Genomic DNA, 15129 nt, shown 5'->3' on the forward strand with positions numbered 1-15129 from the left:
AAAAATATCTCCCATGACCCCAATGTCCCCAAATTCCCCTAAATCCCCAAATCCCAAAAATGTCCCCAAATGTCCCCAAATGTCCCCAATCCCTTTCCCCCCCCAATTTCCCCCATTTTCCCCCAATGTCCCCAATGTCCCCAAATCTCCACAATGTCCCCAAATCCCAAAAATTTCTCCAATCCCATAAATGTCCCCCAATGTCCCCAATGTCCCCAATCCCATTTTCCCAATTTTTTTCCCCATTTTTCCCAGTGTCCCCAAATGTCCCCAATGTCCCCAATGTCCCCAAAGTCCCCAAATGTCCGAAATATCCCAAAATAGCCCCAACCCCCCCTAATGTGCCCCAAATGTCCCAAGTCCCAAAAATGTCCCCAATGTCCTCAAATCCCCCAAATGTCCCCAATCCCATAAATGTCCCCAATGTCCCCCCAATGTCCCCAATGCCATAAATGTCCCCAATGTCCCCAATGTCCCAAACCCTGTTTTCCCAGTTGTTTTCCCAATGTCCCCAAATCCCCCGAATGTCCCCAATGTCCCCAATGTCCCCAATCCCATTTTCCCCATTTTCTTCCATTTTTTCCCAATGTCCCCAATCCCAAAACTGTCCCCAATGTCCCCAAAGCTCCCAAATCCCAAAAATATCTCCCATGACCCCAATGTCCCCAAATTCCCCTAAATCCCCAAATCCCAAAAATGTCCCCAAATGTCCCCAAATGTCCCCAATCCCTTTCCCCCCCCAATTTCCCCCATTTTCCCCCAATGTCCCCAATGTCCCCAAATCTCCACAATGTCCCCAAATCCCAAAAATTTCTCCAATCCCATAAATGTCCCCCAATGTCCCCAATGTCCCCAATCCCATTTTCCCAATTTTTTTCCCCATTTTTCCCAGTGTCCCCAAATGTCCCCAATGTCCCCGGTGTCCCCAATGTCCCCAAATGTCCGAAATATCCCAAAATAGCCCCAACCCCCCCTAATGTGCCCCAAATGTCCCAAGTCCCAAAAATGTCCCCAATGTCCCCAATGTCCCCAATCCCATTTTCCCAATTTTTCCCGGTTTTCCCCATTTTTCTCCCCATTTTTTCCCAATGTCCCCAAATCCCCCAAATGTCCCCAATGTCCCCAATGTCCCCAGTCCCATTTTCCCCATTTTTTCCCCTATTTTTCCCAGTGTCCCCAATCCCCCCAATGTCCCCAATGTCCCCAATGTCCCCAACGTCCCCAATCCCGTTTTTTCCCATTTTCACCAATTTTTTCCCAATCCCCCCGATCTCCCCGATGTCCCCGTATCCCATGAATGTCCCCACTGTCCCCATTTCCCCCCAATGTCCCCAGTCCCATTTTCCCCATTTCCCTCCATTTTTTCCCAATGTCCCCAATCCCCCCAATGTCCCCAAATCCCAAAAATATCCCCGATGTCCCCAAATTCCCCTAAATCCCCAAATCCCAAAAATGTCCCCAAATGTCCTCAATTCCTTTTCCTCCCCATTTTCCCCATTTTTCCCAATGTCCCCAATGTCCCCAAATCCCCCTAATTCCCCCAAATGTCCCCAATCCCATTTTTCCCCGTTTTCCCCCAATGTCCCCAATCCCCCCATATGTCCCCAATGTCCCCAAATCCCAAAAATGTCCCCAATGCCATAAATGTCCCGCAATGTCCCCAAATGTCCCCAATGTCCCCAATCCCTTTTCCCCCCTAATTTCCCCCATTTTCCCCCACTGTCCCCAAATGTCCCCAATCCCCCCAATGTCCCCAATGTCCCCAACGTCCCCAATCCCGTTTTTTCCCATTTTCACCAATTTTTTCCCAATCCCCCCGATGTCCCCGATGTCCCCACTGTCCCCATTTCCCCCCAGTGTCCCCAGTCCCGTTTTCCCCATTTTTTCCCCCATTTTTCCCACTGTCCCCAATGTCCCCAAATGTCCCCAATCCCCCCAATGTCCCCAATCCCCCCAATGTCCCCAATCCCCCCAATGTCCCCACTGTCCCCAATGTCCCCAACGTCCCCAATGTCCCCAACGTCCCCAGTCCCGTTTTCCCCATTTTTTCCCCCATTTTTCCCGCTGTCCCCACTGTCCCCTCTCTGTCCCCTCCCCCAGGTCCCAGGCCACGCCCCCCTGCTGGACTCGCTCTGGCCCCGCCTCCGGCGCCGCTTCAGCTCCGCCCACCGCGAGGGGGAGGGGCTGGGGGGAGGGGCGGCCCGAGAGCTCGGCATGTACGGGGGGCGGGGCCTAAGGGAAAGGGGTGGGGCCTAAGGGAAAGGGGTGGGGCCTAAGGGAAAGGGGGAGGGGCCTAAGGGAAAGGGGGGCGGCCCGAGAGCTCGGCATGTATGGGGGGCGGGGCCTAAAGGGGGCGGGGATAAAGGGAAAGGGGGTGGGGCTAAAGAGGGAGGGGCGGCCCAAGAGCTCGGCACATACGGGGGGAGGAGCTAAAGGGGGCGGGGCCTAAGGGGGAGGGGTAAAAGGGGAGGAGCTAAAGGGAAAGGGGGTGGGGCTAAAGAAGGAGGGGCGGCCCGAGAGCTCGGCATGTACAGGGGCGGGGCCTAAGGGGGTGGTGCTAAAGGGAAAGGGGGTGGGGCTAAAAGGAAAGGGGAGGGGCTAAGGGGTCAAAGGGGGCGGGGCTAAAGGGAAAAGGGGAGGAGCATGTCCTGAGAGCTCGTCATGTATGGGGGCGGGGCTAAAAGGGGCGGGGTCAAAGGGGCCAAAAAGGGGCAGGGAGGACAAAGGGGGCGGGGCTAAGGGGGGAGAGGCTGGGGAAAAGGGGGAGGGGCTTAAAGGGGGGCTAAAGAAGGGAGGGGCAAAAGGGGGAGGGGCCAAAAGCGGGAGGGGCCAACAGTTGGCTAAATGGGGGGGTGGGCGGGGTCATTTTTGGGGGGGTCCCCTGACCCGTTTTTGGGGTCCCTGAGCCGGTTTTGGGGTGCCCCAGGTGATTTTTGGGGTGTCTCGGGTGATTTTTGGGGTTTTTGGGGTGTCCCAGGTGATTTTTGGGGTGTCCCAAGTGATTTTTGGGGTGCCCCGGGTGATTTTGGGGTGTCCCGGGTGATTTTTGGGGTTTTTGGGGTGCCCCGGGTGATTTTTGGAGTGTCCCAGGTGATTTTGGGGGTGCCCCGGGTGATTTTTGGCGTTTTTTGGGTGTCCCTGGTGATTTTGGGGTGTCCCAGGTGATTTTTGGGGTGCCCCAGGTGATTTTTGGGGTTTTTGGGGTGTCCCGGGTGATTTTGGGATGTCCCAAGGTGATTTTTGGGGTGTCCTGGGTGGTTTTTGGGGTTTTTGGGGTGTCCCGGGTGATTTTGGGATGTCCCAAGGTGATTTTTGGGGTGTCCTGGGTGGTTTTTGGGGTTTTTGGGGTGCCCCGGGTGATTTTTGGGGCGGTTTTGGGGTGATTTTGGGGTGCTCCGGGTGATTTTTGGGGTGATTTTTGGGGTGATTTTGGGGTGCCCCGGGTGATTTTGGGGTGTCCCGGGTGATTTTGGGGTGATTTTGGGGTGTTTTTGGGGTGATTTTTGGGGTTTTGGGGGTTTTTTGGGGTGATTTTGGGGTGTTTTTGGGGCGATTTTGGGGTTTCGGCGTGGCGCAGGTCGCTGTGCCGGCGGGACCCGCGCTGCGAGCTCTACCTGAGCCTGGACAGCGACGTCGCCCTGAGCGACCGCGGAGCGCTGAGGGCACTGATAGAGCAGAACAGGTACGGGGTGACCCCGAGTGACCCCTGAGTGACCCCTGAGTGACCACTGAGTGACCCCTGAGTGACCAATGAGTGACCAATGAGTGACCCTGAGTGACCACTGAGTGACCCTGAGTGACCAATGAGTGACCACTGAGTGACCCCTGAGTGACCCCTGGGTGACCCTGAGTGACCCCTGAGTGACCCCTGAGTGACCCTGAGTGACCTCTGACCCTGAGTGACCCCTGAGTGACCACTGAGTGACCAATGAGTGACCCTGAGTGACCCTGAGTGACCCCTGAGTGACCAATGAGTGACCCCTGAGTGACCCCTGAGTGACCCTGAGTGACCCTGAGTGACCAATGAGTGACCCCTGAGTGACCCGGAGTGACCCCTGAGTGACCCCTGAGTAACCCTGAGTGACCAATGAGTGACCCCTGAGTGACCCCTGAGTGACCCTGAGTGACCAATGAGTGACCCCTGAGTGACCAATGAGTGACCACTGGGTGACCCCTGAGTGACCCCTGAGTGACCAATGAGTGACCACTGAGTGACCCCTGAGTGACCCCTGAGTGACCAATGAGTGACCACTGAGTGACCCCTGAGTGACCCCTGAGTGACCAATGAGTGACCCTGAGTGACCCCTGAGTGACCCCTGAGTGACCACTGAGTGACCCTGAGTGACCCCTGAGTGACCCCTGAGTGACCAATGAGTGACCAATGAGTGACCACTGAGTGACCCCTGAGTGACCAATGAGTGACCCTGAGTGACCACTGAGTGACCCTGAGTGACCAATGAGTGACCACTGAGTGACCACTGAGTGACCCTGAGTGACCAATGAGTGACCCCTGAGTGACCCCTGAGTGACCCCTGAGTGACCCTGAGTGACCCCTGAGTGACCCCTGAGTGACCCTGAGTGACCTCTGACCCTGAGTGACCCCTGAGTGACCACTGAGTGACCAATGAGTGACCCCTGAGTGACCCGGAGTGACCCCTGAGTGACCCCTGAGTAACCCTGAGTGACCAATGAGTGACCCCTGAGTGACCCCTGAGTGACCCTGAGTGACCAATGAGTGACCCCTGAGTGACCAATGAGTGACCACTGGGTGACCCCTGAGTGACCCCTGAGTGACCAATGAGTGACCACTGAGTGACCCCTGAGTGACCCCTGAGTGACCAATGAGTGACCCTGAGTGACCCCTGAGTGACCCCTGAGTGACCAATGAGTGACCAATGAGTGACCACTGAGTGACCAATGAGTGACCCCGAGTGACCAATGAGTGACCCCTGAGTGACCCGGAGTGACCCCTGAGTGACCCCTGAGTAACCCTGAGTGACCAATGAGTGACCCCTGAGTGACCCCTGAGTGACCCTGAGTGACCAATGAGTGACCCCTGAGTGACCAATGAGTGACCACTGGGTGACCACTGAGTGACCCTGAGTGACCCTGAGTGACCCCGAGTGACCAATGAGTGACCACTGAGTGACCACTGAGTGACCCCTGAGTGACCACTGAGTGACCCTGAGTGACCAATGAGTGACCCCTGAGTGACCCCTGAGTGACCACTGAGTGACCCTGAGTGACCAATGAGTGACCACTGAGTGACCCTGAGTGACCAATGAGTGACCAATGAGTGACCCTGAGTGACCAGTGAGTGACCTCTGACCCTGAGTGACCAATGAGTGACCCTGAGTGACCCCGAGTGACCCTGAGTGACCACTGACCCTGAGTGACCTGTGAGTGAGCCCTGAGTCCCCAAACCCCTCAGGTGTCCCCCAGGTGTCCCTCAGGTGCCCCTCAGGTGTCCCCAAACCCCTCAGGTGTCCCCAAACCCCTCAGGTATCCCCAGGTGTGCCCAGGTGTCACCCAGGTGTCCTCAAATGACCCTCAGGTGTCCCTCAGGTGATCATCAATGACCCTCAGGTGCCCCTCAGGTGTCCCTCAGGTGTCCCCAGGTGTCCCTCAGGTGATCATCAATGACCCTCAGGTGTCCCTCAGGTGTCCCCAGGTGTCCCTCAGGTGTCCCCAAATGACCCTCAGCTGTCCCCAGGTGTCCCCCAGGTGTCCCTCAGGTGCCCCTCAGGTGTCCTCAAACCCCCCAGGTGTCCCTCAGGTGTCCCCAAATGACCCTCAGGTGTCCCCCAGGTGTCCCTCAGGTGTCCCCAAACCCCTCAGGTGTCCCCAGGTGTGTCCCCAGCTGTCCCCAGGTGTCCCCAGGTGTCCCCCAGGTGTCCCCAAATGACCCTCAGGTGTCCCCAGGTGTCCCCCAGGTGTCCCCAAATGACCCTCAGGTGTCCCTCAGGTGATCATCAATGACCCTCAGGTGTCCCCAGGTGTCCCCAGGTGTCCCTAAGGTGTCCCCAAATGACCCTCAGGTGTCCCCAGGTGTGCCCGGGTGTCCCCAGGTGTGTCCCCAGGTGTCCCTCAGGTGTCCCCAAATGACCCTCAGGTGTCCCCAGGTGTCCCCAGGTGTCCCCGGGTGTGCCCGGGTGTGCCCGGGTGTGCCCAGGTGTGCCCAGGTGTGTCCCTGTCCCCAGGCAGGTGCTGGCCCCGCTCCTGTCCCGCCCGGGGCACCTCTGGTCCAACTTCTGGGGCGCCCTGAGCCCCGAGGGCTTCTACGCGCGGGCACCCGACTACCTGGAGATCCTGCACGGGCACCGCAGGTGAGGCACACCTGGCACACCTGGGCACGGCTGGGCACGCACCTGGGCACGGCTGGGAACACACCTGGGCACACCTGGGTACACACCTGGGCACATCTGGGCACACCTGGGCACACTAAATACAGCTGGGCACACCTGGGCACACCTGGGCACACCCGGGCACACCTGGGCACACCTGGGCATGGTTGGGATACACCTGGGCACACACCTGGGCACACCTGGGCACGTGGGCACAGGGATACTTGAAATAGGTGGGTGGGCGGGGCTTTGATGGGCGTGTCCATGTGGGGTGGGCGGGGCTTGTTGTGGGCGTGTCCCTGACCTCACATATGGGCGTGGCCTGTGTTGGGTGTGGTTTGCGTGGGCGTGGCCTTAGAAGGGCGGGGCATGGGGGTATGGCTTGTTGTGGGTGTGGTCTGGGTGGGCGGGGCTTGGTGTGGGCGTGTCCCTGACCTCACACGAAGGCGTGGTTTGTGTGGGTGTGGTCAGGGTGGGCGGGGCTTGGTGTGGGTGTGTCCCTGGCCTCACACGAGGGCATGGTTTGTGTGGGTGTGGCCAGGATGGGTGGGGCTTGATGTGGGTGTGGCCAGGGTGGGCGGGGCTTGATGTGGGTGTGACCAGGGTGGGCGGGGCTTGATGTGGGTGTGGGCTGGGTGGGCGGGGCTTGCTGCGGGTGTGGCCCGGGGAGGGCGGGGTTTGTTGTGGGCGTGTCCCGTGTGACGTCACACTTTGTGGGCGTGGCCAGGGGCGTGTGGAACGTGCCCTACGTCAGCCGCGCCTACCTGGTGGGCGGGGCCGCGCTGCGGGGGCCGCTGGGGGAGGGGCCTGTGTTCGACCACGCCCACCTGGACCCCGACATGGCGTTCTGCGCCCGCGCCCGCGAGAAGGTGAGAGCCCCAAATCAGCCCAAAATAGCCCCAAAATCAGCCCAAAATATCCCCAAAATCAGCCCAAAATCACTCCAAAATCTTAAATTTTAAAGGTGAATTTTGGGTGGATTTAGGGTGAATTTTGGGTGGATTTCGGGTGAATTTTGGGTGAATTTTGAGGGGATTTTGGGGGGTTTTAGGGCGAATCTTTGGGGTTTTTTGGGTGGAACTTTGGGACGATTTTAGGTGGAATTTTGGGGCGATTTTGGGGCGATTTTAGGGTAGATTTGGGGCGATTTTTAAGGTGAATTTTGGGGGAACTTTAGGGTGGATTTTGGGTGAATTTAGGGTGAATTTAGGGTGAATTTTGGGCGATTTTAGGGTAAATTTTGGGTGAATTTAGGGTGAATTTAGGGTGAATTTTGGGCGATTTCAGAGTGGAATTTTGGGTGAATTTTGGGGGGACGTTTGGGGGATTTGGGGGTAAATTTTGGGTGGATTTGGGGCGATTTTAGGGTGAGTTTTGGGGTGAATTTTGGGGTGATTTTTGGGGGAACTTTAGGGTGGACTTTGAGTGAATTTAGGGTGAATTTTGGGCGATTTTAGGGTAAATTTTGGGCAAATTTAGGGTGGATTTTGGGCGATTTTAGAGTGGAATTTTGGGACGATTTTTGGGTGAAGTTTTGGGGCAATTTTTGGGTGGAATTTTGGGGGGACGTTTGGGGGTAAATTTTGGGTGGATTTAGGGGGATTTTAGGGTGAGTTTTGGGGTGAATTTTGGGGCAATTTTAGGGGGAACTTTGGGTGGATTTTGGGTGAATTTAGGGTGGATTTTGGGCGATTTTAGAGTGGAATTTTGGGACAATTTTTGGGTGAAATTTTGGGGCAATTTTAGGGTGGAATTTTGGGTGAATTTTGGGGGGACGTTTGGGGGATTTGGGGGTAAATTTTGGGTGGATTTGGGGCGATTTTAGGGTGAGTTTTGGGGTGAATTTTGGGGCGATTTTAGGGGGAACTTTGGGGTGGACTTGGGGCGATTTTAGGGTGAATTTTGGGTGAATTTTGGGGGGATTTTGGGTGAATTTTGGAGCAATTTTAGGGTGAACTTTGGGTGAATTTAGGGTGATTTTTGGGCGGATTTTGAGGTGAATTTGGGGGGTTTCGGGGTGTCCCCAGGGGCTGTTCCTGCACGTCACCAACCGGCGCCACTTCGGGCACCTCCTGGTGACCAACGGCTACAACAGCACCGGGCGGAGGCACCCCGAGCTCTGGGAGAGGCCCCGGAACCCCTGGGTGGGTAAAAAAACCAGTATAAACCAGTACGGACCAGTATAAATTGATATAAACCAGTATAGACGAATAGAAACCAGTATAAACCGGTATAGATTGGTGTAAAGCAGTGCAGAGCAGTGACCAGCAACCCCTCCCAGTGCTCCCAGTTTGTCCCAGTTTGTCCCAGTTTGTCCCAGTTTGTCCCAGTAATGGCACTTTCCCACAGGACTGGGACCAGCTGTACCTGCACCCCAACTACAGCCGGGTCCTGCGGGAGAATCTGTTCCAGGAGGTACCGAAATCACCCCAAAAATACCCCAAAAATACCCCCAAAATCACCCCAAAATCACCCCAAAAATCCCCAAAAATCACCCCAAAAATACCCCAAAATATCCCCAAAATCACCTCAAAATCAGACCAAAAATATTCCTAAAATATCCCCAAAATCACCCCGAAAATATTCCTAAAAATATCCCCAAAATCACCCCAAAAATATTCCTAAAATATCCCCAAAATCACCCCAAAAATATCCCTAAAATCACCCCAAAAGCATCCCAAAATCACCCCAAAATCATCCCAAAATCACTCCAAAATCATCCCAAAATCAACCCAAAATCACCCCAAAAACATCCCTAAAATCACCCCAAAAATATCCCTAAAAATATCCCCAAAATCCCCCAAATTTACCCCCAGATTTACCCCCAAATCACCCAAAAATCACCCCCAAAATACCCAAAAATCAACCCAAAATCACCCCAAAAATACCCCTAAAATCACCCCAAAATATCCCCAAAATCACCCCAAAAATATCCCCAAAATCACCCCAAAAATTCCCTACAAATATCCCCAAAATATTCCCCAAAATCACCCCAAAAATGCCCGAAGTCTCCCCAAAATCCCCCAAAAAATCACCCCAAAATCGCCCTCACCTTTGGGATTTTGGGATTTTTTTGAGGTTTTTTAGGGAATTTTTTTTGAAATTTTTTGGGGATTCTTTGGGAATTTTTGGGGGGATTTTTTGGGATTTTGGGGGGGGGGTTTGGTGATTTTTTGGGGATTTTTTTGGGGAATTTTTTGGGGATTTTTGAGGAATTTTGTTGGGAGGTTGGGGGATTTTTTGGGGATTTTTAAAAAAATTTTTTGGATTTTTTTGGGGGATTTTTTGGGGATTTTGGGGTTTTCAATAATTTGGTGTTTTTGGGTTTCCCAGGGTGATTTTTGGGGTGAATTTTGTGTTTTCCAGCCCTGCCCTGACGTGTTCCAGTTCCCGCTGTTCCCGTTTTTGGGGGGATTTTTTGGGGGATTTTTGGGGTGATGTTTTTGGGGATTGTTTCAGGATTTTGTGATTTTGTTTTTTGGGGTTCTCTGGGTGATTTTTGGGGTGATTTTCCCGTTTTCCAGCCCTGCCCTGACGTGTTCCAGTTCCCGCTGTTCCCGTTTTTGGGGGATTTTTTGGGGGATTTTGGGGGGATTTTTGGGGTGATATTTTTGGGGATTGTTTCAGGATTTTGTGATTTTGGTGTTTTTGGTGTTTTTGGGGTTCCCAGGGTGATTTTTGGGGTGATTTTCCCGTTTTCCAGCCCTGCCCTGACGTGTTCCGGTTCCCGCTGTTCCCGTTTTTGGGGGATTTTTGGGGGGATTTTTGGGGTGATATTTTTGGGGATTGTTTCAGGATTTTGTGATTTTGGTGTTTTTGGTGTTTTTGGGGTTCCCAGGGTGATTTTTGGGGTGATTTTCCCGTTTTCCAGCCCTGCCCTGACGTGTTCTGGTTCCCGCTGTTCCCGTTTTTGGGGGATTTTTGGGGGGATTTTTGGGGTGATATTTTTGGGGATTGTTTCAGGATTTTGTGATTTTGGTGTTTTTGGTGTTTTTGGGGTTCCCAGGGTGATTTTTGGGGTGATTTTCCCGTTTTCCAGCCCTGCCCTGACGTGTTCCGGTTCCCGCTGTTCCCATTTGTGGGGGATTTTTTGGGGGATTTTTGGGGAATTTTTGGGGGGATTTTTGGGGTGATATTTTTGGGGATTGTTTCAGGATTTTGTGATTTTGGTGTTTTTGGTGTTTTTGGGGTTCCCAGGGTGATTTTTGGGGTGATTTTCCCGTTTTCCAGCCCTGCCCTGACGTGTTCCAGTTCCCGCTGTTCTCGGCGCAGTTCGGGCGGGAGCTGCGAGAGGAGGCGGAGCTTCGAGGGGGGTGGGCGGAGCATCACGAGGTGGGCGGGGCTTCGAGGGATGGGCGGGGCTTTGAGGGGCGGACAGAGCATCACGACATGGGCGGGGCTTCCAAATGAGGGGGTGGAGCTATAGAATGGGGGTGGGGCTTCCCAATGTGGGAGGGGCTTCAAAGGGGGTGGACCCCCCCTAAAAATGGGGGTGGGACCTAAAAAATTAGATGGGCCCCAAAAAACGGGGCGTGGCCTCTAAAATGTGGGCGGGGTTTCAAAATGGGATTTGGAACCCCAAAAATTGGGGGGTGGGACCCTTAAAATGGGGGTGGAGCCAAAAAATGGGGCAGGAGCCTAAAAATTGGAGGGTGGGGCTTCAAAATGGGGGCGGGGCTTCACAATGGGGGTGGGGCTTTAAAGGGGGTGTCGCAGAAAATAGGGCGGGGCTTAAACATGGGGGCGGGGGCTCAATTGTGGAGCTTTGGTTTGTCCTGGTGGGCGGGGCCAGTGCCAGGTGTAACCCAGGTGTAACCCCGGTGTATTTACCTGTCCCAGGCGTAACCCAGGTGTATCCCAGGTGTAACCCGGGTGTATCCCAGGTGTATTTACCTGTCCCAGGTGTATCAGGGTCACTCCCAGGTGTAACCCAGGTGTAACCCAGGTGTATTTACCTGTCCCAGGTGTATCCCAGGTGTAACCCAGGTGTATTTACCTGTCCCAGGCGTAACCCAGGTGTAACCAGGCGTAACCCAGGCATAACCCAGGTGTATCTGAGGTGTAACCTGGGTGTATCTCACCTGTCCCAGGTGTATCAGGGTCACTCCCAGGTGTAACCCAGGTGTGACCCAGGTGTATTTACCTGTCCCAGGCGTAACCCAGGCGTAACCCAGGTGTAACCCAGGCATAACCCAGGTGTATCTGAGGTGTAACCTGGGTGTATCTCACCTGTTCCCGGTCGTATCAGGGTCACTCCCAGGTGTAATCCAGGTGTATTTACCTGTCCCAGGTGTATCCCAGGTGTAACCCGGGTGTATCCCAGGTGTATTTACCTGTCCCAGGTGTATCAGGGTCACTCCCAGGTGTAACCCAGGTGTATCTCACCTGTCCCAGGTGTATCCCAGGTGTAGCCCAGGTGTAACCCAGGTGTATTTACCTGTCCCAGGTGTAACCCAGGTGTAACCCAGGTGTATTTACCTGTCCCAGGTGTATCCCAGGTGTAACCCGGGTGTAAGCCAGGTGTATTTACCTGTCCCAGGTGTATCCCAGGTGTATTTACCTATCCCAGGTGTATCCCTGGTGTATCCCAGGTGTAACCCGGGTGTATCCCAGGTGTATTTACCTGTCCCAGGTGTATCAGGGTCACTCCCAGGTGTAACCCAGGTGTATCTCACCTGTCCCAGGTGTATCCCAGGTGTAACCCGGGTGTAACCCAGGTGTATTTACCTGTCCCAGGTGTAACCCAGGTGTATCCAAGGTGTATTTACCTGTCCCAGGTGTAACCCAGGTGTATCCCAGGCGTAACCCGGGTGTAACCCAGGTGTCTTTACCTGTCCCTCACCTGTCCCAGGTGCTCTCGTGGGCGGTTCCCCTCTCGTCCCTGCACCTGGACCTGGTCCTGCAGGGGGCGCTGCGGGAGCTCCTCCCCCCCATCGCCCGCCGCCTCTTCCCGGGATACGCCCCCAAGGTGGGCGGGGCCTGCAAAAAGGGGCGGGGCCTGCGAGAAAGGGTGGGGCTTGAGAGAAAGGGGCGGGGCTTGGGGAATGGGAGGGGCCTGGGAAAAGGGTGGGGCTTGGGGAGAGGGCGGTGCTTGGAGGGAAAATGGGTGGGGCAAGGGAAATGGGCGTGGTCAAAGAGGGACAGGGCTGGGGTAGGGAAAGGGGCGGGGACTCAGAATGAGGCGTGGCTTAGGGAGAGGGAGGGGCTTGGAGGAAAGGGGTGGAGCCTTGGGGAAAATGGGTGTGGCCTCAGATGGGCAGGGCTGGGATAGGGGAAGGGGTGGGGCCTCAGAAAGGGGAGGGGCTTAAGGAGGAGGCAGGGCTTGGTGGGAAAGGGTGGGGCTAAAGGAAATGGGCGTGGCCAGAGGGATGGGGCCTCAGAAAGGGGCGTGGCCTTGTGATGGGGAGGGGCTTGGAGAGAAGGGCGTGGCTAGATGGGCGTGGGTTTTGTGGGCGTGGCTTGGGAGGGAAGGTGTAGAATGGGGCGGGGCCTTTAAAGGCTGCACTAAAGTGGGCGTGGCTTAAGTGGGTGTGGTCACATCACCGGTATCAGGGCGTGGTCGGTGTGGGCGTGGTCCCTATTGGCCACGCCCACTATCCCCTCTCCTCCCCCCAGGGCCGCACCGTGCTGAGCTCCGTGGTTCGTTATGACCCCGCCCCTTCCGGCCACGCCCCCTCTGGCCCCGCCCCCTCGGCCCCGGCCCGGCCCTCGGCCACGATCAGCCTGAGCGTCAGCCTGAGCCCCGCCCACGTACGGAACGGGATAAACTGGTTTATACTGGGAGGGACTGGGATAAACTGGGAGGGACTGGGATAAACTGGTTTATACTGGGAGGGACTGGGAGGGACTGGGATAAACTGGGATAAACTGGTTTATACTGGGAGGGACTGGGATAAACTGGTTTATACTGGGAGGGACTGGGAGGGACTGGGAGGGACTGGGATAAACTGGTTTATACTGGGAGGGACGGGGAGGGACTGGGACGAGTGCCCCGTGGTTACTGGTTTGAACTGGGGGTTACTGGGATGAACTGGGTGCCACAGGGGTGGGTTAGTGCTTTATACCTGCCCATGCTGATTTGTACTGGCTTGAAGCGGTTTATACTGGTTTATACTGGTCCATACTGGTTTATGTGGGTTTATACTGGTCCATACGGGTCCATACTGGTCCATACTGGTCCATACTGGTTTTTATGGCGGGGGGTGGCTGTTCCCCCGTTACGGCTGCACTGGGGGTTACTGGGATGAACTGGGGTTACTGGGATGTGTCACTGGTCCATACTGGTTTATACTGGTTTATATTGGTTTATACTGGTTTATACTGGTCCATACCGGTCCATACCGGTCCATACTGGTTTATACTGGTTTATACTGGTCCATACTGGTCCATACTGGTTTATCCTGGTTTATACTGGTTTATACCGGTTTATACTGGTCCATACTGGCTTATATTGGTTTATACTGGTTTATACTGGTTTATACTGGTTTATACTGGTCCATACCGGTCCATACTGGTTTATACTGGTCCATACTGGTTTATACCGGTTTATGCTGGTTTATACTGGTTTATACCGGTTTATACTGGTCCATACCAGTCCATACTACTGGTCCATACTGGTTTATACTGGTTTATACTGGTTTATACTGGTTTATACTGGTTTATACTGGTCCATACCGGTCCGTACTGGTTTATACTGGTCCATACTGGTTTTCAGGGCGGGGGGTGGCTCTTCCCCCGTTACGGCTGCGTCGCCCCCGCGCCCCCCCCGGGCTGGGCCCTGCTGCACCCCGGGCGCCTGACGCACCTGGGGCAAGGTGTGCCCCCGACGGGCAGCGCCAGGTACGGGGGCACTTGGGGACAGTGGGGACATTGGGGACATTGGGGATATTGAGGAAAAATTGGGGGGAAAATGGGAAAAATTGGGAAAATGGATTGGGGACAGTGGGGACAGTGGGGACATTGGGGGGACATTGGGAACATTTGGGGTACTGAGGAAAAATTGGGGGGAAAATGGGAAAAATTGGGAAAATGGATTGGGGACATTGGGGACATTTGGGGACATTGGGGACAGTGGGGATATTGAGGAAAAATTGGGGGGGAAATGGGAAAAATTGGGAAAATGGATTGGGGACATTTGGGGGCATTGGGGTCTGTGGGGATATTGAGCAAAGATGCGAAAAAAATTGGGAAAATGGAATGGGGACAGTGGGGACATTGGGGACATTGGGGACATTTGGGATACTGAGGAAAAATTGGGGGGAAAATGGGAAAAATTGGGAAAATGGATTGGGGACATTGGGGACAGTGGGGACATTGGGGACATTGGGGATAATGAGGAAAAGGGGGGAAAATGGGAAAAAATTGGGAAAATCGATTGGGGACATTGGGGACATTTGGGGGCATTGGGGTCTGTGGGGATATTGAGCAAAGATGGGAAAAAAATTGGGAAAATGGAATGGGGACAGTGGGGACATTTCAGGGAATTGGGGACATTGGGGACATTTGGGATACTGAGGAAAAATTGGGGGGAAAATGGGAAAAATTGGGAAAATGGATTGGGGACATTGGGGACATTTGGGGGCATTGGGGACATTGGGGACATTGGGGACATTTGGGGGCATTGGGGGACATTGGGGACATTGGGGACATTGGGGACATTTGGGGGCATTGGGGGACATTGGGGTCAATGGGGGCACGTTGGGGACATTGAGGAAAAATGGGGGAAAGACGGGGAAAAATTGGGAAAATGGGATTGGGGACATTGAGGGGATTGGGGAGTTTTGGG

At 54.6% G+C, this 15129-nt stretch overlaps 1 protein-coding gene across 1 annotated transcript in view; it reads left to right on the top strand.

The window, feature by feature from the left end:
- PLOD3 (procollagen-lysine,2-oxoglutarate 5-dioxygenase 3) overlaps window positions 1–15129 on the top strand; it is a 35312-nt gene that overhangs the window by 19536 nt on the left and 647 nt on the right. The window contains exons 9-18 of the mRNA XM_058822941.1: window positions 2101–2216; window positions 3578–3682; window positions 6201–6326; window positions 7072–7213; window positions 8372–8488; window positions 8694–8759; window positions 10575–10676; window positions 12196–12312; window positions 12960–13094; window positions 14059–14183. Of these exons, the coding sequence (XP_058678924.1) occupies window positions 2101–2216; window positions 3578–3682; window positions 6201–6326; window positions 7072–7213; window positions 8372–8488; window positions 8694–8759; window positions 10575–10676; window positions 12196–12312; window positions 12960–13094; window positions 14059–14183 (1151 nt within the window). The remainder of the gene's footprint in view (window positions 1–2100; window positions 2217–3577; window positions 3683–6200; window positions 6327–7071; window positions 7214–8371; window positions 8489–8693; window positions 8760–10574; window positions 10677–12195; window positions 12313–12959; window positions 13095–14058; window positions 14184–15129) is intronic.

The sequence above is a fragment of the Ammospiza caudacuta genome, chromosome 36, assembly GCF_027887145.1.
Source record: "Ammospiza caudacuta isolate bAmmCau1 chromosome 36, bAmmCau1.pri, whole genome shotgun sequence".
In the NCBI taxonomy this organism is placed as follows: Eukaryota; Metazoa; Chordata; class Aves; order Passeriformes; family Passerellidae; genus Ammospiza; species Ammospiza caudacuta.